At 38.5% G+C, this 27,474-nt stretch overlaps 1 protein-coding gene across 1 annotated transcript; it reads right to left on the reverse strand.

Annotated features, from left to right (window-relative positions):
- Positions 1-13,808: 13,808 nt before the first annotated feature.
- Positions 13,809-21,041, reverse strand: MED21 (mediator complex subunit 21). The gene is made up of 4 exons (XM_036760415.1): positions 20,973-21,041; positions 16,899-17,013; positions 15,107-15,207; positions 13,809-14,350 (listed from the first exon to the last, which is right to left on the reverse strand). The coding sequence occupies exons 1-4, from the start codon at positions 21,012-21,014 to the stop codon at positions 14,174-14,176; spliced, it is 435 nt and encodes a 144-aa protein (XP_036616310.1). The 5' UTR covers positions 21,015-21,041; the 3' UTR covers positions 13,809-14,173.
- Between the last annotated feature and the right edge of the window lie 6,433 nt (positions 21,042-27,474).

The raw sequence follows: 27,474 nt of genomic DNA on the forward strand, positions 1-27,474 counted from the left end.
AATAGATTAGTTAGGTAAAACTGCCATTTAAGAAATTATATTGGCTTTACCTACCCATGAACAATAAATAATACTTCCAATTATTTAGACCTGAATTTGTTTAAAAAGTATTTTATGTTTATCTTCATATAATTTCTGTGTCTATTTTAGCAGGTATACTGTCTAGGTATTTTAAATGGTCTAAAACAATATTGAATAATATTGCTGACACAAAGTGTCGTTTACCTATTTTTCACGTTTGATTAAATCTATTTTAGTTTTAACTTTGAGATCATAATTACTATCCCTCCTTTTATTAACACTAAATTATATTCCTGCCCTTTATTTTATCTTTGTGTGTATCTCATTTTTATAGTGTTACCTGAAAGCCACATATTGTTGAATTCAAATTTTTAATCTGCTATTTTTTTCTGTTTTATGGGTAAATTCGTCCCACTCACATTCTAAGCTACAATTACTTGTGTATTTTCCTCCTTCCTATTTTTCCTCACTATCCTTGGTTAAGGGGCTCTTAATCCAGCAGCTAGCACACTTTACCTAGACAGTTCCACATTCCAAATTAGCACCAACACTCCAAGATCTTACTACTCTTGTTTGTGGCTTGCCTTTTTCCTTTCCAGCAAACTTCACCCTCTTCTCCAGTGAACATGTACGTGGAGGTCATAGTACTATCGGCACATGTATGCTATAACAAGAATAGCCAACATTTATATAGCCCCTACTGTGTACCAGACAGTATGCTAAGAGCTTTATAATTGTTTTCCCATTTGATCCTCACAACAACCCTGGGAGGTAGATGCTATTATTATTATTATCATTATTATTATTCCTATTTTACAGATGAAGAAACTGGAGCAAACAGGGGTTAAATGACTTGCCCAGAGTCACACAGCTAATAAGTGCCTACAGCCAGATTTGAACTCATGTCTTCCAGACTCCAGGCCAAAGGCTCTATCTACTGTGCCACCTAGCTTTATATCATTTTGGTAATATAAACGCTAATATATTCCTGATAGCATAAACTGAACACTAGCCTGGTTAGGAAAAGAACTAATCAATGCTTTATAGACATTTTCTTTTTCCTTGAGAATATCTGGTGCAGGTCACAGACTAAGAGGATTAACTGTCTCTTCTCACATGCAGGGTGTTTCAAAGCCTTAGTGCAATATTAAGCTTTAATAACTTCAGAAGTATAAATGCTACTGTAGCAAAGAGGTCATGGGTGTTGTTGCTGCCCATGAGGATTCTGGATGTCCGCATGGGTCTGTCTACATAGGATTCCAGAGAGCCAAGAATAAACATCTCTTGTGTCTCCTCCTCACACCTTTCTTTAAGGGAGACTGATTCCTTCCAAGAAGGGAAGCAGGAAGTTGGGTTCAGTCTCTGATCACTCTGCCTGCCTCAGGGAGAGAAGGTACTAAGCTAGAATTATATGTCTGCTTCCTTAAATATTATTAATCTAGGGGATGTTTTCTTTAGGTTCAAACTATACCTCCTAAACACTATTTCTTTATACGAAAGGAGGGTCCTAAGCTCTACATCCAAGGACCCCCTTCGCACCAAATGCCAGTTCCATAATGAACAGTCATAGCAAATAGCTAAGAAAACCATTTATCCAAGCTGACAGAAAAACAGAAATCAGAGAAAACATATACATAATATATGTATGTATACACACATATATATACCCATGTACATACATGAGTGTATGTATGTAGAATTAGAGAGAATGCGATGCACATATACACACACACACATACCAGACCAGTGGTGTCAGTCTCAAATAGAAACAGGGGACACTAGTCAGTACATAAAGATCCTTGTAGGCCTCATAGTACCTTGGTTTTAAAATACAATGTTATCTACTTTTTATTCTATTTTTTGTTAAACTTGTATCTATTTTGTTAAATATTTCCCAATTACATTTTAATCTTTTTTAGGCTATACTTGGTAATATTGTGGGCTGCATGTGGCATATAAACTGCATGTCTGAAATCTCTATATTAGACAATACAGACTGAAGGGGCTCTCCTGTGGGGAGGGGAGAGGGAGAGACAGAGAACATCCCAGTTCTCTCCCAAGGGGAAGTTCCACCCCAAAAAAAATCTGGGGAGAGGGATGTGGTAGAGACTACCAACTCCTCTCATGTTACCTTCTTGTCAGTCTTTTTTTCCCTTCAGTGAGTGACCTAAAGGAAGGCTGGTATTGTGCATCTTCTCTCTCAAAGTTGTAAGACAGAAGAAGCCCAGGATCTCTCTCATTTCCAACTCTTGCCAAATCCTCCTGTCCCTCACACAGGAAAAGGGCATTGAGTAATCAGTCTGAGAAGAGAATCCCATACAACTGGCCCTTCAAGTCAAGGGTTACACTGAAAACTTACCAAAAAAGCAACATTTGAAAGGTTATTTTAAAACTTTAAATATTCATATATTTCTTATTAAAATTCAATAGAACCATCATCCTTGATTATATATTACTCTAGTCAATTTTTAAAAGTTATAACCAACTTTTACCTGCTGCTTAGTGACTAAAAGGGTTGCCTTTATAATTCTAGTCTTAAAATCATACAAAAGAATGAGGTTTTGATGCACACAAAACATTTTTGAGATAACCACACAGAGAAAAAATCTAATTGAAATTGATCAAGTGACTGAAACCAAGCAAGACTTCTTTCCTTACCCACTAGGCTGAGAAAGTGTCATCCAGAAATTTGAATTAAAATTTGAAACTTACTAATTATTCAAATTTCACAAAAAAGAAATAAGCATAAATTTAAATAAACTTTCAAATGGTGTTTTTTGTAAGTTTGTAACATTTATATGTCTAAAGTGATTAAAACTTAAAATTGCACTAACACTTTTGGGACACAGTGCACTTATAAGCACCAGAAGTCCATTTAGAAAAATGGGTGAGTCCACTTCCTTCTCAAATTCCTACCCTGACATATCCGAAGCTATTCGATAGCAACACGTTTACATCTACAAGGAATAAGAGAAAATCTTTTATGGAGTAATTACAAATTATGGTGTCTTGCCTACAATTTGAAAGCAGAAATAACAGACTAGGGATCTGCTCATGTTTTCAAAATACTCTGATCTATTTTAATGTTGATGAAATCATCCTCAAAGGTCTGTTCCTAGCATAAAGGTGACTTCCTTTCAAGTTATAATTTTTAAATGACTGAAATATAGTATTTAATATGTAAAGAATCTTCTAAGACCTTTTCAACTTTTTAGTAACGATAGCCACTCAGTTTCTTTTGTTTTTAGACTAATCTCTAATTTGTTTTACCTTACTGTTTACTTATCTATTTTTACTTTGCCTTGTCAATTACCTTCTTCCTTCTCCTTCCTCTTGAGTACTTTAATATGCTTATTCCCTGTGAAATAAGGAGGTATGAATATGTATATTTTCTGATTTACTATTCATAAAATTAATTTTCATTTTTCTGAACAAATCTAAAGATTTGCTTCACTTGTTCAGGTTTTCCTGACAAATCCTGAAATACTGTCTTGTGTTGACTTAATTGCCTGAAGTCTTTGATTATATTACAGGAACACTGTCCCAAAGTCATTTGGTTGATGCATTTAATGATATATTGTCAATCTGACGTTATTTTATCATTCAAATTAATTGAAAAGAATAACTTGGAAGAAAATTTTTATCATGCTTTTTACATATTTTAGATTTATATTACGAAAAAAATCAAATTATATTTGAACTCAGGAAGATGAGTCTTCTGATTCCAGGCTCAGTTCTCTATTCACTGTACCACCTAGCAGCCCCACCTTAGTCGTACCAATAAAATATTTATTTATTCCAACATTTACTGAACTCCTATTATAAGGTACAGGCCCTATACACAGCATTCAAGGCTGGTGCACTGGATAGAGTCCAGGGTCAAGAGTCAGGAAAACCTGAGTTTGGATCTGGCCTCAGACACTTACTTAGCTGTGTGACCCTGGGCAAATTACTTAACCCTGTTTGCCTCAGTTTCCTCATCTGTAAAATGAGCCGGAGAAGGAAATGGCAAGCCACTCCAGTATCATTCCCAGGAAAACCCCAAATGGGGTCAGGAAGAGTCGGACACAACTGAGAACAACTGAACAACTACAACAAAAGCATTTTAGGGATTCTGCTCTGGGCCCTTTCTTTCTAGCCTCTACAACTAGGCAGTCACTACAATTCTTCTCTCCTGTGAATTAATATTTACTACTGGAGCTAAATTTACTTTTATGCATGCTTATGCTTAAATGCCTAACAATTTTAATCAGTGAAGATGCTGACACATAGATTCCTCTTGGCGGTCTAGAGATAAAAAAGTGCATTTTTAATGAGGGTAGGGAATCAGATCATGAGTTTAGTCTGCCCCCTAGTGGTGGTTCAGATAGGTAGGGAGTGAACATGTCTTGGATTCTGCAGGTTTACTGGGCCTGCAACAGCCACGCTTGACCTTTCTTCTACTTTCCAGGTACAAGGTCAACCCAGAATCAGCAAGTCTCCTACAGATCACATTCCAAATAGCATCAATCCACAAGCATTTATTAAGAACCCATGTGCCAGGCACTGTGTATCTGGAAATTCCCTCTCACAAAAGAATTTATTGAAACCAAAGACCTAAGACAATCATTCCAATAAGATTTATTCTCATAATGTGTTGTATTAATTTGAGGAAGACTAGTAAACTACTGGACCCATAATTTTTTTAAGTCCTTTGAAAAATATAGCCAGCAAAAAAAATTTCACTGCAGAGTGTGAAAAATTATTCCAAAGGGAGGAGAGGGAGGGAAGGACAAAGCATCTTTCAACCAAACGCTAAACTGGCCAAGCATTCACTAAATGCCCTTGATGGGCACATCTTAGACCCAGCCCCTCCAGACCTGGAATCTCATTCAAGCAGGACTGTGCCTGTATACCTACTCTTGAATCCAAACCAGTCTTATTCCCCAATAGGCCAGACAGTGGTCTACCTCAGACCATTCAAAGTGTGCAGTGACACAGGGTGGAAGTTTTAGTGTTCATAAATACAGCCTAATGTCTGTCAGCATACCCAGTCCTTGGAGTGATGCTAAGTGCATCCCATTAAGTGCAAAGCACTGTGTTATTTACAGAGATGGAAAAGGAATATCCCCTCTCTGTCCTCACAGTTTTGTTGGAGGGACAAACCCCAGGAGTTTAAAAAAACGCTTAGTGATTGAGTAACTGAAATAACAATGTAAGGTCTACGATTAAGTGCGAAAATGAATAATCTAGCTCAGGACTAGAGGTCAGGGAAGGGGGACATCAAACTGAGCTGAAATGGTCTGAGAATGGTTTTGGAGATGTAGGATTTGAGCTGAACTGTGAAGAATGAAGGAAATTCAGAGAGAAGGGAGAAATGCATTCTAGCAGCATGGAACAGCATATGCAAAGGCTTGGAGCTGGGAATGAATCCTAACATGTTTGTGAAACAGTGTAGAAAAGGGTCTCTCTAGGGCAGAGGAATTAATTTCAATCCAGTAAACAATTATTATGTAGTTACTGTGTTCAAGGCACTATACCATACTGGGGATACCAAGACAAAAACCTCCATATGGTCCCTACTCTTAAGGCCTTTACAGTCAATGGGGAGAAATCAAAGTGTACTAACATATAATTAGGCACAAGGCAATTTGAGGAAGGAGAGAGCACTAACTAGGGGATCAGGAAAGGCTTCTGAGCTGCACAAAGAGAAGCTAAGGATTCTAAGAGGCATAGATGAAGGAGGGAATGCATTCCAGGCATTCCTGTGTGGAGGATCAGAGACAGATAGAATGCTGAGTTCTGATAGGCCAATTTGGCTGGAATGTTGAATGTAGTGACTTAAAGAGAAAAATATAAAATAGTATGGAAAAGAAGAATGGTACCAGATTATAGGAGGCTATAAATGCCAGCCTAAGGAATTTTTATTTTATCTTAAAATTAGTAGGGAGCCACTGAAGAATTCTGAGCAAGGCAATGACATAGTCAGACTTATGACTTAGGAAAATTATTATGAAAATTGTGTGGAAAATGAATTGCAGAGGAAGTCTGGAAACATAAATACCAATTAGGAATAATTGTAATAAATCAAATTGCAATATGATAAATTAAACCATTGTATTATATATCATGTATCATAATAATAAATTAAATTGTTTATTATCTAGAATTAAATAAATTACAATAAAACCAATAATAATAATAATCCAAGTGAAAGGGTCTTAAATTACAGTAATGGCTATGTGATCATAGAAAAAAACAAGATTTGAGAGATGTTATGGAGGTAGAATCATCTACCTGACTAGATATGGGGGTGAGGGAGAAGAGTCAAATTGAGTGAATGGATGGATCACTGTACTCTGAACAGAAACAGAGGCATTTGAAATGGGAGAAGTTGTAGAAGAGGTAAAAATAATGAGTTCCATTTTGGACATGTTGAGTATGAGACACTGATGAGACATTTAGATGGATATGTCCAAAAGGCAGCTACTGCCAATAAGCAACTGGAGTTCAGGAGAAAAATTAGGGCTACACAAATACACGTATGTATATATGCACATACATATGTATGTAAATACGTAGAGAAACAGACTTGGGAGTCATCTGTGTAGAAATGACAACCGAATTCATGGGAGTTGACAAAATCATTAAAGAACAAAGTTGTAGGGAGAGAAGGCACAGCAGCCTACAGGGACATTCATTCTTAGAGGATGTGATCCAGACAAACAAAACTATGGGGCAGTCAGATAGATAAGGAAAAGAGCCAAGAGAGAGCAGTGCCACACAATGGAAGGAGGGAAAAGCATATCCAGAAAGGATGAGTGGTTGATGCTGTAAAATACTGTCCTCATGAAAAATGAGGAATGAGGGAAAAAAAATCAGATTTAGGAAAAGAGATCTTTTGTAATCTAAGAAAAAAGTTTGACTCATGGCAGGAGTCAGGAGCAAGACTGCAAGTCGACTGAGGAATGAGAAGTGGAGACAATGAAGTTAGAACATTTTTTTCTAGCAGTTTGGCAGTGAAGTGGAGGAAAGATACTAGATAACTTGAGATGGCAGGGTGAAGGATTTATAAGGATGCCAGAAACCTAGGCAAGGAGGCAAAGAATTCAAGAATGGAGAATACTGTATAATTAAAAAGGTTATATGGCCTGATGGCGAATGGAAAAAATGAGGCCAGAGCAGGGATGACAAAGAACAGAGAGTAGAAGAAAAACTGAAAATTAAAGTGAGAATGAAGAAAAAGAGTTGGGAGTGAGGCAAAGTAAAGGTGGAAGGACAGGAAACTGATCAGAGAGGAGAATTTTAGAGTTCAAAATCAGAGAGAGAGCAATTTGTGGGCAATGGTTTCATCTAAAGTATAGCCATCTGTTATTCCTGGGGTTCGGGGGTGAAAGGGGAAAAGTGAAGATGTATTATAAGAGCTAAGCAGGGTGATGAAATGTAAACCAGAATGTTCAAAGGGCCTCAATTGTTCTAATTCTTCCCATTTCTAACTTCCACAGGAAGAGCAGAAGAGAGAAGGGCTTGAGAAGTTTGGGAGAGACTGAGAAAAAATATGGAGAACAATTTTTATGTGTAGTTTCTACTTCCAGCTTCTATGAAAGAAGGCTGAAGAAGTAAATTTGTAAGTTAAAAAAATTAGTAAAACAAATAAGAAATTAGTCTGAAAAGGGAAAATAAATAAGGTGTGACTGTCAAGTTACTAAAAGACTGAAAAGGTCTTAAAAGGTGCTTAGGAGATATAAACACCCACAAGTTGTCCAAAAAAGAAGTCTGAGAATCTAAATCAATATGGCAAGCAGGGGTAATTCTATACTAATTTATAGTAATTTGCATTGACCATACAATGATTGCACTTCAGTCTAAGCCAAGTAACATCCTTCTATGTTTCAAGTGTAGACTGGTCTAATCCACTACAGGTTGGAGAGGACAATGAAATTTTCCTAAATGAGGATACCTTTATCCTTCAATGGGAAAATAAAGAATCTGAAGTGGCATAGAGGAAACAAATCTTGTCAAAAGGTTAGAGAGAGGAAGAATGTCACTCAAAGGATGAAAAGGAAAGGCATCATTGTATATTTCTGACAATAAAATTTTAGGATCTTCCTGAAGAGAAAGATGGATGTTCTGAGGAGTAAGTCTTGGCTCATCCTCCAACTAATAATACTATTAAGCACAGAAACTATCAGGTTAAGAGGTCAGAGGAAGAAAAGACCAGTGGTGGTTAACTTCTTGACTCAGAGGTACCCATGCAGCTATTTGCCAATATAATAACAACAGAGAGGTCAGCTGTCTTTCCAGGGCATGTATTCCAGACATAACAGAACTTCCCAAGACTTATCAAAACATGTTTGACTACAATCTACTTCTGGTGGTTCATGGAGGCACAAATGACTCTGCCAAAAGAAACCTTCAAAAAAGATATAAAAAAATATTGTCTTGGACAAAAAACTGAAAGACATAGAGTCCCAGACTCTGCTTTTCTCACTGCTGACCACTGAAGGCAAGGAATGATCACTTCTTTGGTGTTACAATAGGGGCTGCTTCTCTGGTACGGGCTGGACTAGATGGCCAGTGAGGTGAAATTCTTCCAGTTCTAAAAATGTTTTTCTATGTATAACGAAGTCCCAAAGTGTAAGGATTGAGGTGAAGAGGAAGACTTTCAAACCATGCACTAAGTTAAGAAAGCGGGAAGACTGACTCAAAGGCCAATAGATTGTAGTATAGTATGCTGGCGCCGAGATTCTTAGTTCAGATGCCTCCGGGTAATGTAAAGTAACTGCGGGGATGAGACTGATTTGATGAAATAGATCCTATTTTTTTTTGTATTGATTTAATGTCTTGTAAGCCTAATCATCGTTGAAGATTTTTGTTGTGGAGCCAAGATATATCAGGTCTTTTTCAAAGTTAACCTTTTTTTTTAATCCTAAACAAGAAGGGATTTGTCATAGTGGAAAGAGCTATGGAAGCCAAACAAGCAGAACCAAAAGAATATATCAACTGGCCTATAGCTAATTTCAGCTCTTCCACGTAGTGTGGGCAAGTCATTTGGTCTCAATTTCTTCATTTATAAAATTAGCCCCTTCCACCTGTAAAATTCTGTGATTTTATAAGTCCTACATTTTGACCTTAATCTTTAGTGGAAGAAGATGTTGTGGGATAAGCTCCTTAATTAATGACAATAATTGGTAAGAAGAATTTCTTTTCCCATTCAGGCAATTCTACCCATAAGACATTTCAGGAAAAAGGTTGTAGAGTTAGAGGGTTAACTGATAGAAGGCTTTAGTGAAATGATTATATTTATACTAGACAGAAGCTGAAGTTGTTGAATAGACTGAAAAAATAGTTTTAAGGCCTACAATACTTTCCAGACTGAAATGAGAGAACAGTAGCATTAACTGGAGTAAATTTCCTCCACCAACATAGCCATGAATAGACAAAATTTGTTGAAACAACCCAGCAGAACAGAGTGGTTTTCAAAATAATTCATTGTTTCTATATAGCCATCAGGAGTTACTTTTCCATTGACCTTTCGGTTTAATTTCTCTACTAAAGGACAAAAACAGTAAGAACAAAACCCTGGTTTAATATGGATAAATCAATGAAATTCCTTGCTATTTTTCATGGAACTAAAGAAAATGTACTATTTGTGTGGTATTTGGCAAGTCACTTAATGTGCAGCATCAATTACCTCATTTATAAAATGCATGGTGAATTGAGTAGAGCACCAGTCCTGGAGTCAGGAGGACCCAAGTTCAAATTTGACTTCAGACACTTTAGCTGCGTGACCTTGGGCAGGTCACTTAACCCCAATTGCCCTGCCTTCCCCCCTCCAAAATAAATAAATATTTTAAAAAATTTTTTAAAATAAAATGAGGAGATTGGACTAAAAGGCTTCTAAGTTCCCTTCCAGCTCTAAATCTATAAACTTATGAAATGTGAGCTTTGTTAATAAGAAGTTTGAGTAAATGCAGTTATTACAAACCCACATTGTTGGTTTTCTTATCTTTGGGAGTTTTCCTGTGCATTCTACTTTTGAATATATTCTATAAATTACTGGTATAATAAGACCAAGTGAAAAACTTTGACAATACTAAGTAAGGAAATCAGTCTGTGCCAGACTGTATTTGATTCCGGAGCATGTTTTTTCATGTATTTTACTGATGCTTTTTTTTTAACCTCCTCCCCACTCATCATTAAAACCTTCATATGACAAAAAAACCAAACAAACAGCTAAGCCAAACTGACATAGCTACAGTGACTGATCAGATCATAGGACTTAGAGCTGGAAGAAACCTATGTGATCATTTAGTTAAACCACTTCATTTACAGATGAGAAAACTAAGTACACAATGCATAGCACCTAGCAAGTTCTTAATGTTTTATGTATCTAACTACCTACCAACCAATCTACCCATCTATCTATCTATGTAGGTTAAGTAACTCGCCCAAATTTGAAGAGCAAGTTAGAGACAGCACTGGGAAACCCAGTCTGCTTCTCAGTTCCTGTGCTCCTTCCAACGCACCTTGGGAAGTTTGGGAGAAACTGAGAAAAAATATGGAGAACAATTTTTATATGTAGTTTCTACTTCCAGCTTCTATGAAAGAAGGCTGAAGAAGTAAATTTGTAAGTTAAAAAAATTAGTAAAACAAATAAGAAATTAGTTCCGTGCTCCTTCCAATGCACCAGGCTGCCCCAACTGCCCACTTCCTGTTCACCATAAAAATCATCATTTCAAAACCAACCTAAAATGAACTTGTCAGTTCCTCCTCCTGAATCTCTCCCTTATGATGCCAATTTTCCCCAAGAAGCTAGAAATTTTAAAAGATATTTAACAATTCCCTCTTCAATAAATTCTTGTCAATTGACTTGACCTGCCACATCGTCACAACCAATCCTCAGATTCTTCCTTAAGAAGCTCACAACTTATCTCTTTCCATTCCCACTGACACTTTTAGGTCCTTCCTTAATACCTGTATTACTGGCAATGGCCTCCTTACAGGAAGAAGGCAAATTAAAACAATTCTGAGGTCTCACTTTATATCATGCAAATTGGCAGATGGAAAAAAATACATAACACTGCTGGAGGGAAAGAAAAACACTATTTTACTATTGTTTCAACAGCTAATTACTTTTAACTATTCTAGGTATTAATTTGGAACTGATAAAGTGACCTTGTCTGATGATCTATATAACATTCTGTCTTAGGAGTCACCTTTTTTTGTTATAAGGGAGGTATGCTTCATTATTTGCTCTCCATGACTGTTTTTTTTTCCAGTTACTCAGGGTTCAGCTTTCTGTGACCTTTTCAGGCACACTGTAGTTATCTTCTTTTGGTTCTGCTTTTTAGCTTTTCATTAGCTCACAAAAATCTTCCCACATTTCTCTGAATTCATGTTAATCATTTTTACAATATTTATTATATTCCATCACGTTCATTTATAGTTTTTCAGCTATTCTCCCTATCAACCAGATTATATTTTCAAGTACTGTTTTGATCATTGATTAGTTACCAAGCATTTATAAAGCAGCTGTTATGTACTGTGATGCTACGAATACACACCAAAAAATGGAAAAGACATTGTTCCCTCAACTGCTCCCTCAAGGAGATTAGTCTATCTCAGGATATAATACATTCACATATGTTCAAAATAGACACAAAATTACCCCCAAGAAAATTTGGGGGATGGGGGGAAGCATTAACAAGTCAAAGGGATCAAGGGTGGCCTCATGTGGAGGTTTAAGCTAAGCTTCAAAACAAACTAGATATTCTAAGAGGCAGAAGTGAGAAGGACTGTCTACCAGGGAAAGATGAGGTGTTTTGTGTGAGGAAAACCAAGAAAGTTTGGCTGGCCAGTAAATTACATGAGGGGGAATAATGTGTAATAAGTCTGGAAATACAGGTTGAAACCAGGCTGTAATTTGAGGGAAAGTTTATGTTAAGACGCTCCTAGAAGCAATAGGTAACTACTGGAGTTTATTGGGCAAAGGAATGACAAAGTCAGATACACACTTTAGAAATAGTCCTTTGGCAAGAAGTACTAGAAAGGGAAGAGATTTGAGCCAGGTAGAACAATTAGATTATTGTACTAGATGAATGGCAAGACATGATATGCAATAAAGCATTTATTAAGCACCAACTATGTACCAGATACTATACTTAGTGCTGGTGATCCAAATAAAAGCAAGCATGATAGGATGGTCCCTGCCTTCAAGAAGCATACATTCTTACTGGGGAGATCAACATATGGAAGGGTGGTAGAAAAGGGAAAGGGGTCTATGCTTGGCAATTTGGTTTGGAAATGGCCACAGAGCAATGGGGAGGCCTAGTTCCAGGCAAGATAAAGTGGAATCCAAGTGTCCAGGAAGTCTATTAGTTTATTGCAATAGGGGAGGTGAGAATTGATGAGGGTCTGAACCAGAGTGCTTGTGATTTGGAAGAAGAGAATGGGAAGGATAAGAGATGTTGTGGGAGTAGAGATGACAAGGCTTGGCAAATGATTATGAGAGGAGCGGGGGAAGAGGGTGAAAGAGAGTAAGGAGTTGAGGATGTTGCAAAAGTTAGAAAGGATGGTCCTCAATGGAAAATAAGGAAGTTTGGAAGAGGATAAGTTTTGAAGGAAAGACAAAATTCCATTTCATACATGTTAAACTTGGAAATCCTTTGGGTCATTCAGTTCAAAATGTCCACTAAGCAGCTGGTGATAATAGTGGATCATATATCACTTTCAGATGAGAAGTCTTCAAATGCCAGCAGAAGTCCAAACACTTTAGCTAGGCATTCAAGGACTGCTATAATCTGGATCCAAACTATCTTTTCCGCCTTAATTCCCATTACTTCCCTACATTAATCTTGTGCGGTGGCCAAACAATGTATCTTGTGTTTCCCTACTTTTGTTCATACTCTTTTTTACCACCCTCCCTATATGTCAAAATCCTCAAGGTCTAGCTTCTCTGTGGAGTCTTCCAAGACTGTTCCGGCTGGAACAGATGTCTCCCTTTTAAGAACTCCAAAAGCATGTTACTTGTAGTATTTATCACATAGCATGTTATAACTGGTCAATTAAGCAAGGTGATGTAGAAAAAAAAAGAAATGCTTGCAAAAAAGAGAACAGAACAGAATGTGAAATAGAAATCCCAGAGGGCACAGCAGAAAGGCAGGGCAAAGGGAAGTCTTGGGAAGACAGGTGTGGGGATAAGATGAAAGGATATGTGGGTATGAAGGGAAAAATAGAGACAGGAATGCAAAATGTTAGCCACAAATGAAAACTCAGATGAGGGAAGAAATGGTTTTGTGAGGCAGGGTAAATAACTAGAAAGCTGAGAAAGAGGATCCTATAGTTATGGAACACTACACAAGATTTTTTTCAATGTACTAAGCAATTTTACTGAATCTTTTTCTCTTCCTCTTTTTTTTCTTTTAAAAGAATTGTTATAAGGTATGACTGAGAGGAAGAAGGTAAAGGGATATGGGAAAATCTAGGCAATGTAAAGACAAAAAATATCAATAAGAACCTATTTTAGAAAAGAATTTTGGCTTTAAATTTGAGCAGAAAGTATGGAACAAATTTAATTCAACAAACACTTAAGTATGTGAAGAATACTATGTTGGTGCCCTACAAGATACAAAAGTCAGGTAGTACATGGTCCTCATGTTTTATCTAAATTAGATAATATTTATAAAGACCCCTGCACAGTGCCTGGCATGCAGTAGGCATTTAATAAATACTTATTCCTTTCCCTCCCCCTTCCCTACCCTAAGAGAATTTACAGTCTAGGAGAAACAATTAAATGAGACAGCAAATTGTTTCAACACAGGACTTTATAGCTGACTCTAGTTAACTATATTACTAAGACCTTGAAAGCAAGATCATCCTCAATAAGCAAAAGGCAATTTAACTTTATACAGATAACAATGGAAACAATGACAACAAAAGAGTTTAAAGCTGATTCAATTCACAAACTTACCACAACTCAGCATTTCATAGGGCTTATTCTATATCAAAAGTGACATGGGCAGATTGTTCAGAATTACTAAAGAGATAAGTCATCTCACAGTGCTTTATGTTTTCTGCAAATGTTGGTACAATCACATCTAAATTTGACGCAGAACTTAGGTTGTATTAAAACAGTTCAATTTTTCAGCCGCGTGCTATATGGACACCGGTGCTAGGAATCTGGGAGAGACTGACTGTGAGTACCATTTCTTGTCTTCAACTGTGACTGAGCAATGTCTGCAAGCGCACTCTGTATTTTTTCTAAAAGCCTATCTCCTCTGCAAACAACATCTTCAAGACATGTCGCAGCCTCATGGTTTTCCTCTTCCAGCTTACATAAACTTGCAGCCTTGGGGGGGAAAAAAGCAAATAAATGCTTTTAGAATGAAAAGAGGGGGAAAAAGCTTTGGTGATTAATGAAGGTTAAAAGTGAAGAACTCAGCAATAAATTGATATGCTTTTAAATATGAATGGTTTTCCATACGATTAAGTTCATAGACTTGCAGGAAAAGCAAAATTAGTCAATATTTTATACAATGAGCAAACTCTGCTATGTAGCTTTTCAAAAACTAGGAACCTCTGAAAACAAATATGGGTTATGTAATGGTGGGTCCCCTGCTCATAATTTTTAATACCATATTCATATTTCTACCCTACTCATACTTTTAATTAGGAGAAAATAACCCACATTTCCATAATGCTTTAAGGTTTTCAAAGCATTTTCCTCACAACAAGCATATGAAATAGATACTGGTAATATTATCCTCATTTTAAGACTGAGGATATTAAGAATGAGAAAGGGCAAGTGCCTTGCTGTAGTCAGGGAGCTAGCAGATGTTTTAATATTTGAAATAGTATGCAAACCCAGATCTCCTACCTGTTGAGAAAGTTAACAAAAATGAAGGTTATCTCAGAAACCAGGAAAGGGCTGTCAGACCCAGCATACTGGGATTTGCCTTCAAGTGCAGAATTCAGGTGCACTTTCATATGCTAGGGATTAAATATTACAACAAAAGATAATACTCTGTCTTATTTAGGAAATTTTCTATTGTTAAGCAATCACTTCTTAAGTTGGTCGGGGGGAGAGGGGAAAGGGGGTCCTTACCTGCAAAGCAGCTGTAGATTCTTCACTAGGTAACGAATCTATCAAAACATCTATGTCCTTTGCTGTTCGTGCAATTAATGCTGCAAAGAGCTGGGCATATTCTATAGAAAGAATTTAACTTGATTAGGAAATTACAGAATACCTAAAGCTCTCAGAAAGCAAACACATTTTAAGTTAATTAACCTGAATGCCTAAGGTTCCCAATCCTTAAAATTTAATTTTAATGTCCAAATCCTACTGAGTTTATATTGACTAAAATTTATATTTATCGCTATTAACTGCTATTAATTGACCTGGGAATTAAAGGCAAATCTAACACAAGTAGTGTCCAAAATAAGTTATCATGTACAGATCCAATTAACATTAAAATCTTCTGATACTACATATATAGAAATAATGAAAAATCACAATCTTCAGGGAAGCAAAATAAGTCACACAAAGAAAAGGTAATGGACAGCCACATATTATGGTAGACATAAACAAATTGGAGTACATTACCAAATATAAACCGCATGCAAAATGCAGGGCAAAAGAGATTTAAAAAAAAAATCTGCCTGACCAGAAAAGGAAATGGGCCAGTCACATATCAAAAATGAGAGATAATAAATGGATTATCCAAATGCCACCCAGGTACCTAAATAATATGACAAGAGCTACAAAAAGGCAGCCAGTATGTTAGATGCAGCCTCTACAGAGATCTAAGGGAAAACATGGAGAAGTCACACAGGAGAAAGCATGGAGAGACTACAATCTTCAGGACTGGAGCACTTCAGTACAATTATATTTCCCATGAAATATAATTAACAGAATCACTTGACATGTTCAGCTACTCTAGTAAGTAAACTCAACTTTTATCATACCCAGAACTAGGTCATTTCAAAAATCTCTCAGGTTTGTTTCAAGAAAACACAAAGCACTCATTAAAACAGAGAGAAAATGTCAATTGCAAAGGGTGGGGGGGCCACTGATGTGGAATATGTGTACAATGTGAGACATGGTCAATGTTGGTTACTTTTACTCACTAATTTTCCCTCTTCTTTTTAATCTTTGTTATAACAGAGGGCCTCCAGGGTAAGGATATCTTGGAAACAAATATGATATAAAAAATAAAAGATATTCAATAAAAACTTCAAATTTTTAAAAATAAAACAGACGGAAATAGTTTATGGATTGTAACACTAGATTTTACCAAATTTAAAAGTCCTTCCCTCTACCACTCCTGGCACATTTTCCCAGCCCCCACCCAGAAAAGTAGAGGTATGATTCACAAGGTTAAGCATTAAAGTATGATCTGATACCAGGTTTCTGATCCACTATGTGAATCAGAACAGGTACATTTCCCTCATCTAGATGAAATGTGAATAGCAATCATGTACCTCACAAGATAAATTCATAGCTGGTTAGCTCAACTGGTTCAAATACGGTCTCTATGCCTTTTGGCTTTACTCTTATTCACAGCGACAGGCTGCATCCTTCACCAGAGCTACTGTTAAAAAATGCATGCTTAGGCTGGACTGAGTGTGTAGAAAAGCACAAATCCATTACCATGACTGGGAACAGTGAAGAGCATCTGCTTACCTAATAGTGGATCAGCAATTTTGTAACTGTATAAAAGGATAGCTTATTTCACGAGATTGATGTATTATAACAACCCATTAAAAATAAACCTAAATAGTTTTACACATCTTAAGTGAATAAAAAGAAAATATATTTTGATCTTCTGAGCAAAAACATATAACTAAATACCTCACTAAAGAAGTTTAAGTTAAACTAAAACATATAAAGAACCTACCTTCTGTAGGATTTGCTGGTTGATCTTTGTTGATTGCTGTCTGAATATTGTTGAAAGAAGCAGGAGGACCACACTGCTGCAACACTCCAATGGCATTACAAAACTGATCTGCAAGCTTGAAACAGATCACCAAAAGATTAGGGACTCAGGGTTGTTATTTTTGGGAAGTTTAGGGATATTGGAAGCAACAATTTTTTTTTTGGTGATAGTCCCTAAACAAAGCACTATAATTATTGACAAATTTTTTAAAAAGTGATTTTGAATAAAATAAATTAAATTAATCTAATTGGCAATATTTTGCCTATGTAAAAATGTTACACAGGTGAAGAATCACACAAAATAGTTTGAAAAAATAACTTAAAAGCACACTTTCCTCTCTTCTGTATGAAAGTACTACAATCATAACTAAACTAGAATACCAACATGGTTATGAGCTATAAGGTCAAGAAAGAATACTACTACTAGCAACTCATAGTTCTATAGTTTTACAGTTCAAAGTTATCACTACCCCCATTTTAAAGATGAGGAAACTGAGAGTTAAATGACCTGCTCCAGGTTATCAAACCAGTTAAATGTGCAGAACTCAAAGACTCCCCAAGTCGAACTCTCTTCTTCTAAAACGACTCTGCTTCTCTCAACACTTACTATGCAACCCTAAGTTTAAAATCTTACTATCTTTAGGCAAACACCTATTAACCACCTCATGTGTGTTTCATCCAAGTAGCTTTTATTTCAGAGCCTAGGACAGGCACAAAAATAAAAAGGTAGAGGGAAGAAATCATCTGAGAACTCACCCAGGTACACTATGTTGTTCACAGACTATTCCTGAATCCCTAGGCTCATTTAGAACAGCATCAGGGTGACATGTTGCTCTCTGCCATCTCTAGGTTGATGACTCCTAACTTTCTTTCAGCCTTTATCTCTCAACCTAGCCTCTATTTCCAACTGCCTACTAGATGTTTCAAAGGAGGTATTTCAACATCTAATCTCAGGATACATTCAAATCATCTTCCCACATGAAAATGACTCCCATTTCTGACTTTCCTATGTCTATCTACGGTACCATTAATATCACTCTTCGGTTAGCTCTAAACCTAAGAGTCATATCATAGAATTCAAGAGTTGAAAGGGACCTGAGAACCTCAGAGATCATCTAGACCAACCTCCACAATATTAGCAAATGGTCATTTGGCTTCCACTTGAAGGCCTATCTCCTAAGGTACCTCATCTTAGTTCTAGTCTCTTCATGATCCCAGTCATCCTCAAATTTTTCAATGTCCTTCTGAAAAAGTGGAAGTGAATACAAATTTCTAGATGTGATGTAACCAGAATATAACACAAGTGTTAAGTCACTTCAGTCATTCCCAGCTCTTCATAATCCCATTTTAGGATTTTCTTGGCAAAGATACCAGTGGTTTGCCATTTCCTTCTCCAGCTCATTTTACAGATGAGGAAACTGAGGCAAACAAGGTTAAGTGACTTGCCCAGGGTCACACAGCTAATAAGCGTCAGAGTCCAGATTTGAACTCAGAAGATGAGTCTTCCTGATTCCAGCCCAAGCACTCTATCCACTGTACCACCTAGCTGCCCACAATTACCACCTCTTTTTCTAGATGCTATGCTTGTACTTACTAACTGTGAGACCTTCAGGAAATAACATTCTGTATGGTGAGATGGTTGGACTAGATGACCTCTAATGTCCCCTTCATGAGTTATTCTGTTAATTAAGTCCAAGATCATTTTAGAGTTTTTGCTTGCCCTGCCATTGTTCATTCATACTTGGACTTCTAACAGTCTCGGAGGTCTGGATCTACCTCTATGATCCTATGATTCTCCTCTTTTATTGTTAACAAGTAATATTAATTTTTTCCTTCAAAATATCTCTTATCTGTCCCTTATTTCCCATTCCCACTACTAATCATCTATTCATTTATACATTACTGCAGTAGATTCCTAAAGTCTCTAGTCTCACATTCCTTTAATCTATTTAGTATACCAGTGGAATTTAATTTTTTAAAAACTCAACTTTCATCATGCCACCACTCTGCTCAGAATCTTTTTGTAGTTTTCTATTGCCCTCAGGATAAAATTCAAATACATTAGATGAACTTTCAAAGCTCTCAATAACCTCTCCCCTACCCAATATTTCCATTACTCCCCAAAATATATCTTATGATTCATTTAGGCTCCATGAACCCTTTCTACATCTCTTGAGTAAGCAAATCTCTACTTTCTTGAACCCACAGGACTTATCTGAATAGCATTCACATTGGCTTTAAATCAATATACTGTTTTGTATTGTTAGGTTTAAAAATGTGTATGTTTTATCCCAATTAAACTCTAAGTTCTTTGAGGGAAAGAACTGTATCTTGCAGACCTTAGTAGGGCGATACAGACAGTATACACTCATTATCTGTCAAATGAATAAACTTCCACTTTCACCTCAATTTCCGTAAGTTCCCTTCTGAAGACAATGGCTAAGATTAATCAATACTCCCTGTATTTTTATATATCAAATTATCTTAAAATAAGGTCAACTTTGCTGTGCCATCTCAAACGTCATCCTGGTTGAACAATCACATTGTAATGATCAAGAGCTTAAGGTTCTTCATGCTGCTGCCACGCTGGTGGGCAAGCCCAATTTAACCGGCAGTCAGGTAGTTAGCTGACAAGAGAGCTAGACTTGGACTTAGGATTACGGGGCCAGGCACTGTGCTAAGATCTTTTTTTTTTACAAATATTATCTCATTTTAACCTCACAATGCTGTGAGATAGGTGTTACTATGGTTCCCAAGAAGGTGAGGCGAACAGAGCAAACTGGGCAAATGACTTGCCCAGAGTCACAAAGTCTGTCAGAGAGGCCCTGAGCTTTTCTGGTTTCAGGCTCAGCCTCTAACCACCATCACTAGCTGCCTCTAACAATAACTACCTCGACAGCTTCTGTGAAAAACAACCACGAAGACACACATAAGGTTTCTTCCCATATAAGGGTTATTTAACCGTGGATCACCAATACTCCGGCCCTCTTGGGCCAACAGAGATGAGACAACATGGAAAGCACACTGGTAGCCTTAAATAAAGCTAACTGCTTCTTATAGTCAAAAAGACCCGAGTTAGGATTTGTTTCAGATACTTCCAAGTTCTATGTGTGGAGGCGGGTCGCTTAACCTGTCTGCCTCGGTTTCCTTAACTGCAAAACAGGGATCCTCCTAGCACTTATCTCCCGGGACTGTTGTGGGGATTAAAGGCACTTTGCACAATGCCTGGCACATAGTAGTCTCTTAATAAATGTTTATTATTAGCAAGGTGCCAGACCCATAGAAGGTGCTTAATAAATGCCTATTGATCATTGATTAGCATCTGTAGATGCTCAGCACAGTGCCCGGCAACATAACAGGTGCTTAATGTTTACTGATTAATATCGGTAAAGCGCTTAGCAGATACTAGGCGCTTAATGTTCATTTTGATTCGGTAGGCGCTTCACAGTGGGTGGAAAACAGTCGGCGCTTAATAGATGTTGGTTATTGATTCACATCTGTAATGCGGTCTGCACAGTGCCTGGCCCGTAAGGGGCTTGTTCCTCTTTAGGAGCCGAGGGTACAAAACAAAACCCTCCTCGCGACAAGTCCTTGCCTGAGCCCATCTTGGGGGAGGAGCAGGCGCCGGCCGAGAGCCAGCAGCGCTCGCCTCCCTCACCAGGAGCGCGGACCGCCAGGGAGGCGCCTGGGATTCTCCCCAGCTACGCGAGCCTGCGTAGCCTCCCCTCCCCTCAGTGTAACCCGGGCTGCTCCGGGTCAGACCAGCCGCGCAGGGGGAGGAGGGAAGGGGAGGAGAGCCGACGAGGGCCCCCGGAGATGACGTCTCCGGTTGGTCGCTCGCGCCGTTGACGCCACGGCCCCTCCCCTCGGCCCCGCAGCGGGGGTCGGTCCGCCAGAGCCCGGCTCCCGGGCAGCTGTCTCACCGCGTCACCTCAGCCCCAGCCGCTGCGGGAGGAGAAAGAAAACACCAAACCCCTGGCGCTCCATTACCCGCCCTGGAATAGATGAGGCGGCGACCCCAACGCCATTTCCTCACCGAGTTGACAGCGTCCTGAAGCTGAGTGAGACGATCCGCCATGTTGCCAGCGCAGACGCCAATGCCGCAGCCCTTCCTATAGCCCGCTCCCGCCTGATTGGACGGCGCGGGTGACCAATCGCGCGACTGCTCTACGGAAAGGGGGCGGGGCCATCGACCTGCGGGGAGCGAGGCGTGCAGCTCGTGTGTCGTCGTTTAGTCATTTCGGTCAGGTCCTACTCTTCTTGACCCAGTTTGGGATTCTCTTGGCTAAGTCACTGGAGTGGTTTGCCATTTCCCTCTCCAGCTCATTTTACAGTTGAGGAAACGGAAGCAAAGTGGGTTAAGTGACTTGCCCAGGGTTTGCACAGCTAGTGACTAAGGTCAGATTTGAACTCAAAGGGATGAGCCTTCGTGGACCCCGCGCCACCTAGCTAGTTAAACTGTCAATTATGCTTCCTTTTTAGAATGTAAGCTGCTTGAGGGCAGGGACTGCCTTTGCACCGCGCTAAGCACTTACAAAGCGCATACATTATCTAGCATTATTTCAGACATGGGATCCCAAGTGTAGAGTGGAAAAAGGTCTTTGGGTTATCTAGTTATGCACCGTCGTCCCCCCCACAAGGTTAGATGATTTGTCCAAGTTCACACAGGTGGTTAACCATCAAAGTCGGCATTGAAACCGAGTTCTTCCAGCTTGAAATGCGGCTGTGCTGACCTTTTCTACCGCACATGGCCACCTTTTTATTGCAAACTGTGCCCGGCCACCGGGTAGCTGCGACGGTGTCATCGGTGATTTTAGTGTTGCTTCTCCTGAAATCCTGGCGTGTATGTGTCTGTTGGGGGCTGTTTTCTGTTGAATAATTTTAAATGCATAGACACACATGTATACAGAATTTAGTAATTGAAAATGAGTGCGTTGACCTTTTCTTTGTAAAGGTGAGGAGTTCATTAACACTGAGCTTAAGGGGGCAGCTAAGGTGGTGCAGTGAGTGGAGCACTGGCCCTGGAGTCAGGCAGGACCTGAGTTCAAATGCAGCCTCAGACACTTGACACACTTACTTAGCTGTGTGTGACCTTGGGTACCTTAACTCCAGTTGCCCTGCCCTTCCCCCTCCAAAAGGAGCCCACACATCAATGGGGAGAAGGAACAACATGCAGAATAACCATGTAAACACAAAAACATGAAATGAATATATTGGTGTTGCAGATTTTTTTTTCATTCCTTATTTCAAGGAATGGCCCCCTTTGGAGGGTAAAGGTTTTTAGACAAAAATGTTAAATGCTCAATGACAAAAAACAAGAAATGAACCACCTAAATAGACCAGTCTCAGAAGGAGACTTCCAAAAATCCTTTAATGAGGACCAGATTCACAAATGAATTCTTCCAACCTTTCAAAGAATAAGCAATCCCTGTTACATAGACTTTTCACAAATACAGAGGTAGTATGTTACTCAGTTCCTTCTATGAGGCAAATGTGATTTTGATGCCTAAACCTGATAAAAGAAAATTGTAGCCTAATACTGTCAGGGCCTTAATTAACACCAGTGGAAAAATATTAAGTAAAATACTGCAAATAGTATCCAACAATTTACCAAAATAATTAGGAAAACAATCATAATGAACCACAAGAGATTGTTTCTCCAAAAATAGGAGTAATGGTATCTTTACAGAATCACAGAACCATAGAACTGGAAGGAATCTCAGCAACCATCAATCCGATCCTTATACAAAAGGAATCTCCACTATAAGATAGTGGACGGCCCACATATGCTTGAAGACTTCACTGGAGAGGTAACCCATCTTCTCTTGAAGCAACACATTCAAATTTTGGACAATTCTGGTCATTAGGAAGTTTTTCTTGACGTCAGGCTTAAATTTGCAAAATCTCCCCTTTATTCCTGCTTTTGCCTTCTAGGGCCAAACAGAACTAGTCTTTTCCCTGCTCCACAAAATAGCTGAACACAGCTATCAGGTTACCCCTGAATCTTCTCTTCTCCAGACTAACCATGCCCAGTTCCATATGACGTGCATCCAAGGCCTTTAACCATTCAGGTTGTCCTCCTTGGGCCACTATCCACAGCATCTCTCAAAGACATACTTCACTCACTCAGCCACTAAGCTGGTTCAAACTCTCGCCTGAACTATCAAAATAGACTCAGTTGGTCTCCCTGTTGAGGGTGAGATGAAATCCAGGAACCCCAAAACTGGAGTTCCCAAACACGGTAGTTGGGAGGGTACCCCTCAAGGCCCTGAGTACTGGAGAAGGTCAGGGCCATCTAGAATGAATTCACAATCTCAAGCATTCTTTAAGTCAAGGTGGCAAATATTTATTATGCTTTTCAGTGGGCAAGAGTTCTTAGGAACTCTGCAAACTTACAGAGGTACAGGTAAAGTTTATATAGGTTAAGCTTTGGTAAAACATGTGCCAAATATGTTAATTAGGCTATTCAGGGTGGGATTAGGGAGTGGTTAAGTAGTGGTCAATTCTTAAAGGAACATGCACTTTTTGTATCTACTGTGCAGGTATCTAACCCAGAGTTCACTGGGAAATAGCCCAATGGGGAGCTACATGGAGGTTTGGTTTTAGGCCTGAAACATCACTAAGTGATCTAATGGTCAGAGCTGACTGGGAAATACCCAGGCTGCTCCCATCAATGTCTTGTTAGACAAGATAAATGTAAGGGAGTATACATATGTTAAATATCATTATGACCCAGTACACAGCCAGGTCAGCACATACACAGCTGGTCAAACTAATAAATTCTATAGGTACAATTGGCCACTGTATCAGGAAGAGAGACAAATGTTTTGTTAAGGTATGTTGTCCTGTTTTGCTAGAGAGAAACTGCGAGGGACAGTGTTTTGAGGCTAGGGAGAGACGTGATTTTTGAACTGGATGTGATTTTGGAACTGGGGTCCAAGCACAGGTACCCAAGCACCCCATCATCCCCACACAGCTGCCAAAGTGATTTCCCTAAAGCACAGATCTGGCCATGTAACCTTTCTACCTAATAAACACCAGTTGTTCCCTATTGCTTCCAGTATTGAATATAAACTGTTCAGAATTTTAAACTCTTCACAACATAGACCCATCTTACCTTTCTAGCCTTCTTACAAACTGCCCTCCACACACACTACAATCCAGCCATACTGGCTTGATCTTGCAGTCCCTCTTGCTATTCACACATAACACTCCTATCTCCCATCTCTGTGCTTTTGCACCAGCTGTGCCCCCCATGCCTGGAATGCTCTCCCTCTTCAGCTCCAACTCTTGGAACCCATGGTTCCCTTCAAAATGCAACTGGAGTACCACCTTCTTGTATAAGGTCTCTCCTAGTTCCCTAAGGGGCTAATGCCTTCTCCAAGGTTACTCTGTATCTGTTTTTATATACCCATGTGTTCAGATTGACTGCCCAGTTAGAAGATAAGCTCATTGAGGGTAGAGGTTTTTGTCTTTGTATCCCTAATTCCTACTTCATAGTAGGTACTATTAAATATTTGTTGGTTGGTTGATACAAGCCCTGGGAAGACAACAGGCCTCTCTATTGTCTTTATTAGGTCTATAAACAGGCACCTTAATCTTGTTCAGGGAATCACCAATGACTAGTACTCTTCATTTCCTCCTTTCATTGTAATGAGTGGAAGAAACACCGACTGCAAAAAGTCAGGGAAACCAAGAATCTAACCCCAGTGCTGTTATTTACTATCTGACCTTGGGCAACACCCTTAAGCTCTGAGACTGTGCCCTCATTTTAAGACTAGGGGTGATACTATCTTCTCTACCTAATATAGTTGTAATGAGGATGAAATGATCGTGTATTTGAAAGAATTTTGTAAACCGTAAAGCCTATGTCTATTTCATGGACCCTTTGGTAATCTGGTGAAACCTAGGGGTTCTCCTCAGGATAACATTTGTAAATACATAAAATATATAGGATTACAAAGGAAACCAATTATATTGAAATTCAGTAATCAACATTAAAAAAACAAGTTCATGGACCGCAGGTTAAGAATCCCTACACTGCACAAGTGTTATTAGGGCCTTATTACTTCATTTAACTTTCCTATTATGGTTACCCAGACATCCTTTCTAGCTCCCTCGGTGGCCCTTACTGCTTTCCCTATTGTATTCCTTGTTGCTACCCTGTTTTACCCAGAGAGATTATGAGATGGGGGGAGGGGAAGAGAAGGAAATTGTTTGCACTTGTTAAACCTGAAAATTTGGTTGAAGGAAACAACAGAGCTAGGTGATAGAAAAATCCATGTTGTTTATTATTTTCCCTTAAAGCATAGCGGAGCTAGCTTACTTGTACGTACAAGGAGTCAGAGTACAAACTCTGGCTGCCTGAACAAAGCAATGAGAAAACTTATATACATTATTTTAGCAGAGCTAGCAAGCCTGTATGACCTCATTTTTATGACCCCCATGTATGTTTAACCATGATACAAGAAGAGGATTTTCCTTAATAGAATAGATTGTAAATACAACAAATTAGATGGTTGACAGAGTGTCAATTGGAATTACTACCTCAGGATCTCTGTGTTTAATTGGCCATTAACATTCCACAACATAGTATATGCCCATAAAATATTAAGATAAGGAAAAGTCACATAATTCAAGATAGTGTCTGGGGTCAAGGTTTTCACCCTTAATGGCCATGGACAGAGCAAGGAATACTCCATCTGGATTTGTTGATACAAGATAGAGATGTCTCTGAGCTTACTCAGAGAACAAAGAGACTGTTAGGATCAGGCTTTTCTTCTGGTTAAGTAGTTCAGGCCCTGAGTCTTATTGAAATTACAAAAATGATATAAAATAGTATAATATTTTCCACATTTCCTCCTTTTGGTCAAAGGTAAGCTGAAAGCTTCACCTGAAGACCAATTAAGGTATGGAAAAACCTCTATCTTCCTCAGGGGTAAAGTTGTAAAAAAAAATCCTTATCTAGGTGGATTCAGGTTTTTTTTTTCTCTTTCTGTGTTTGGACATCCCCAGAGATGCACAGTAATTATAAACTACTTGTAAACAAGCAGGGGGAGCAAGTTGAAAGGGGTATCAGTAGGCAGCATAATGGGGAAACTAGAACACCTAAGTAAAATAAGCTAAAGACACCAAAGGTACAAGTAAACAGTCTTGGGAATGCAACGGACTCAGAAAGGGAAAGAGCAGTTCTTCGTTCAGGTTCTGGTCCAGGCTCTTGGGAAGGTTGCCTGCGTCTGATGCTGTCCCCTTCAGGCTCTTTGAAACCGGAGGGCAAGGTGTCCTATGGGCTCAGATGTCCACTCAGGAGCACAGGCAATCATCAGATGTGATAGAAGGATCAAGGAGTCCATATCCACAAGTTGGCAGCTGTAGAAGTAGTCAGATCTGACAGGAGCTCCCAGAACACATGTAATTTGATAATTGAGAGAAAAACAGCACACCATAGGTCCCAGCCACTCAGGGCTAAGTTCAAACAGTACAAATACAAAGTAGCTTTAAATCCCAGTTACATATTTCCAATGTCCATTTAAGGCAAAAAAAAAAATTTTTTTTTCAGATGCCTAATTGTGGTTATCTGGTTCCTAGATAGTAAAAGAGAGTTCTGCTTCTCTGGTTCAGATCTAGAAATCCTCAGACAATTCTAACTTAATATAACTTAATCACTTAAATTTGGCTCTCCTTCTTTTAACTTCAGAGTATTGCAGTTCATATATCATCTACTGTTTCTAACCTTACCTAAATTTTGTACCTGGTATAAGAGTCCTTTAAAATATAAAGGTCCAACCATAAATTGAATTCATCTTCCTTTTAAAATCATCAGACAGATACCTTAATAAAGGAGATATAATTTCACTTGTACTATCTCATACAATTTTCTTGTACAAAAATCCACATTTAAGATCTTACTACCAAAACACACTAATTAACTTGAATTTCCATGACTGATAAATTTTGGAGCCAATCATACACATCTGTATATAATTCTTAGAGGAATCAATTTGGTCCTATTGCCTTTTCCTCTCAAAATTTGCTATCCTATTTAATTAGACATTTATCACATTACATCTTTGCCTTATTACTCTGTCTAATCATTTCCTCCTTTTGGAGGATGTTATCTCTATATCATTCTGATCTTTATTTGGTCATGAACATAGGTTAAAATTGTAAGCTATTCATTCCTGTATCCTATTATAATAACTCAGAGATATTCCAATATCCATCTATTATCTAATAGATTTAGCATTGTGCTTACAAAACTTTCTTGATAATATAAATTTGCTATGAAAGAAAAGAGGGACAGTGTCACACAGAAAGAAAGAACTTCCTTAGCTCTGTTTGATTCCAGGCATGAGTCATATCTGATAGCCAATCATATAGCCATTAGATGCTGAAAGCAGGGCTTAGGAGTAATCAGGTGGGGATTTTCCTTTTCAGAAAGGAAATAGCAGAATTGGGAAATAGAGTCAGGAAGATCCTACCTAGGTTGTGTCCAAGGTCGTCTTCAAGACTTTTTTCCAGGCATAGACATCCACCTT

The sequence above is a fragment of the Trichosurus vulpecula genome, chromosome 5 (genome assembly GCF_011100635.1).
Source record: "Trichosurus vulpecula isolate mTriVul1 chromosome 5, mTriVul1.pri, whole genome shotgun sequence".
Lineage (NCBI taxonomy): Eukaryota > Metazoa > Chordata > Mammalia > Diprotodontia > Phalangeridae > Trichosurus > Trichosurus vulpecula.

Bases quoted from the DNA above. Each gene is read 5' to 3' on its own strand.
- MED21 (XM_036760415.1), bottom strand. From the start codon at position 21,014: ATGGCGGATCGTCTCACTCAGCTTCAGGACGCTGTCAACTCG. The intron at 15,208-16,898 runs GTAGGTTCTTTA...TTCTTTCTATAG, and splicing joins ACCAGCAAATCCTACAGAAG to AATATGCCCAGCTCTTTGCA. The intron at 14,351-15,106 runs GTAAGGACCCCC...TTCCCCCCCAAG, and splicing joins AATCTACAGCTGCTTTGCAG to GCTGCAAGTTTATGTAAGCT.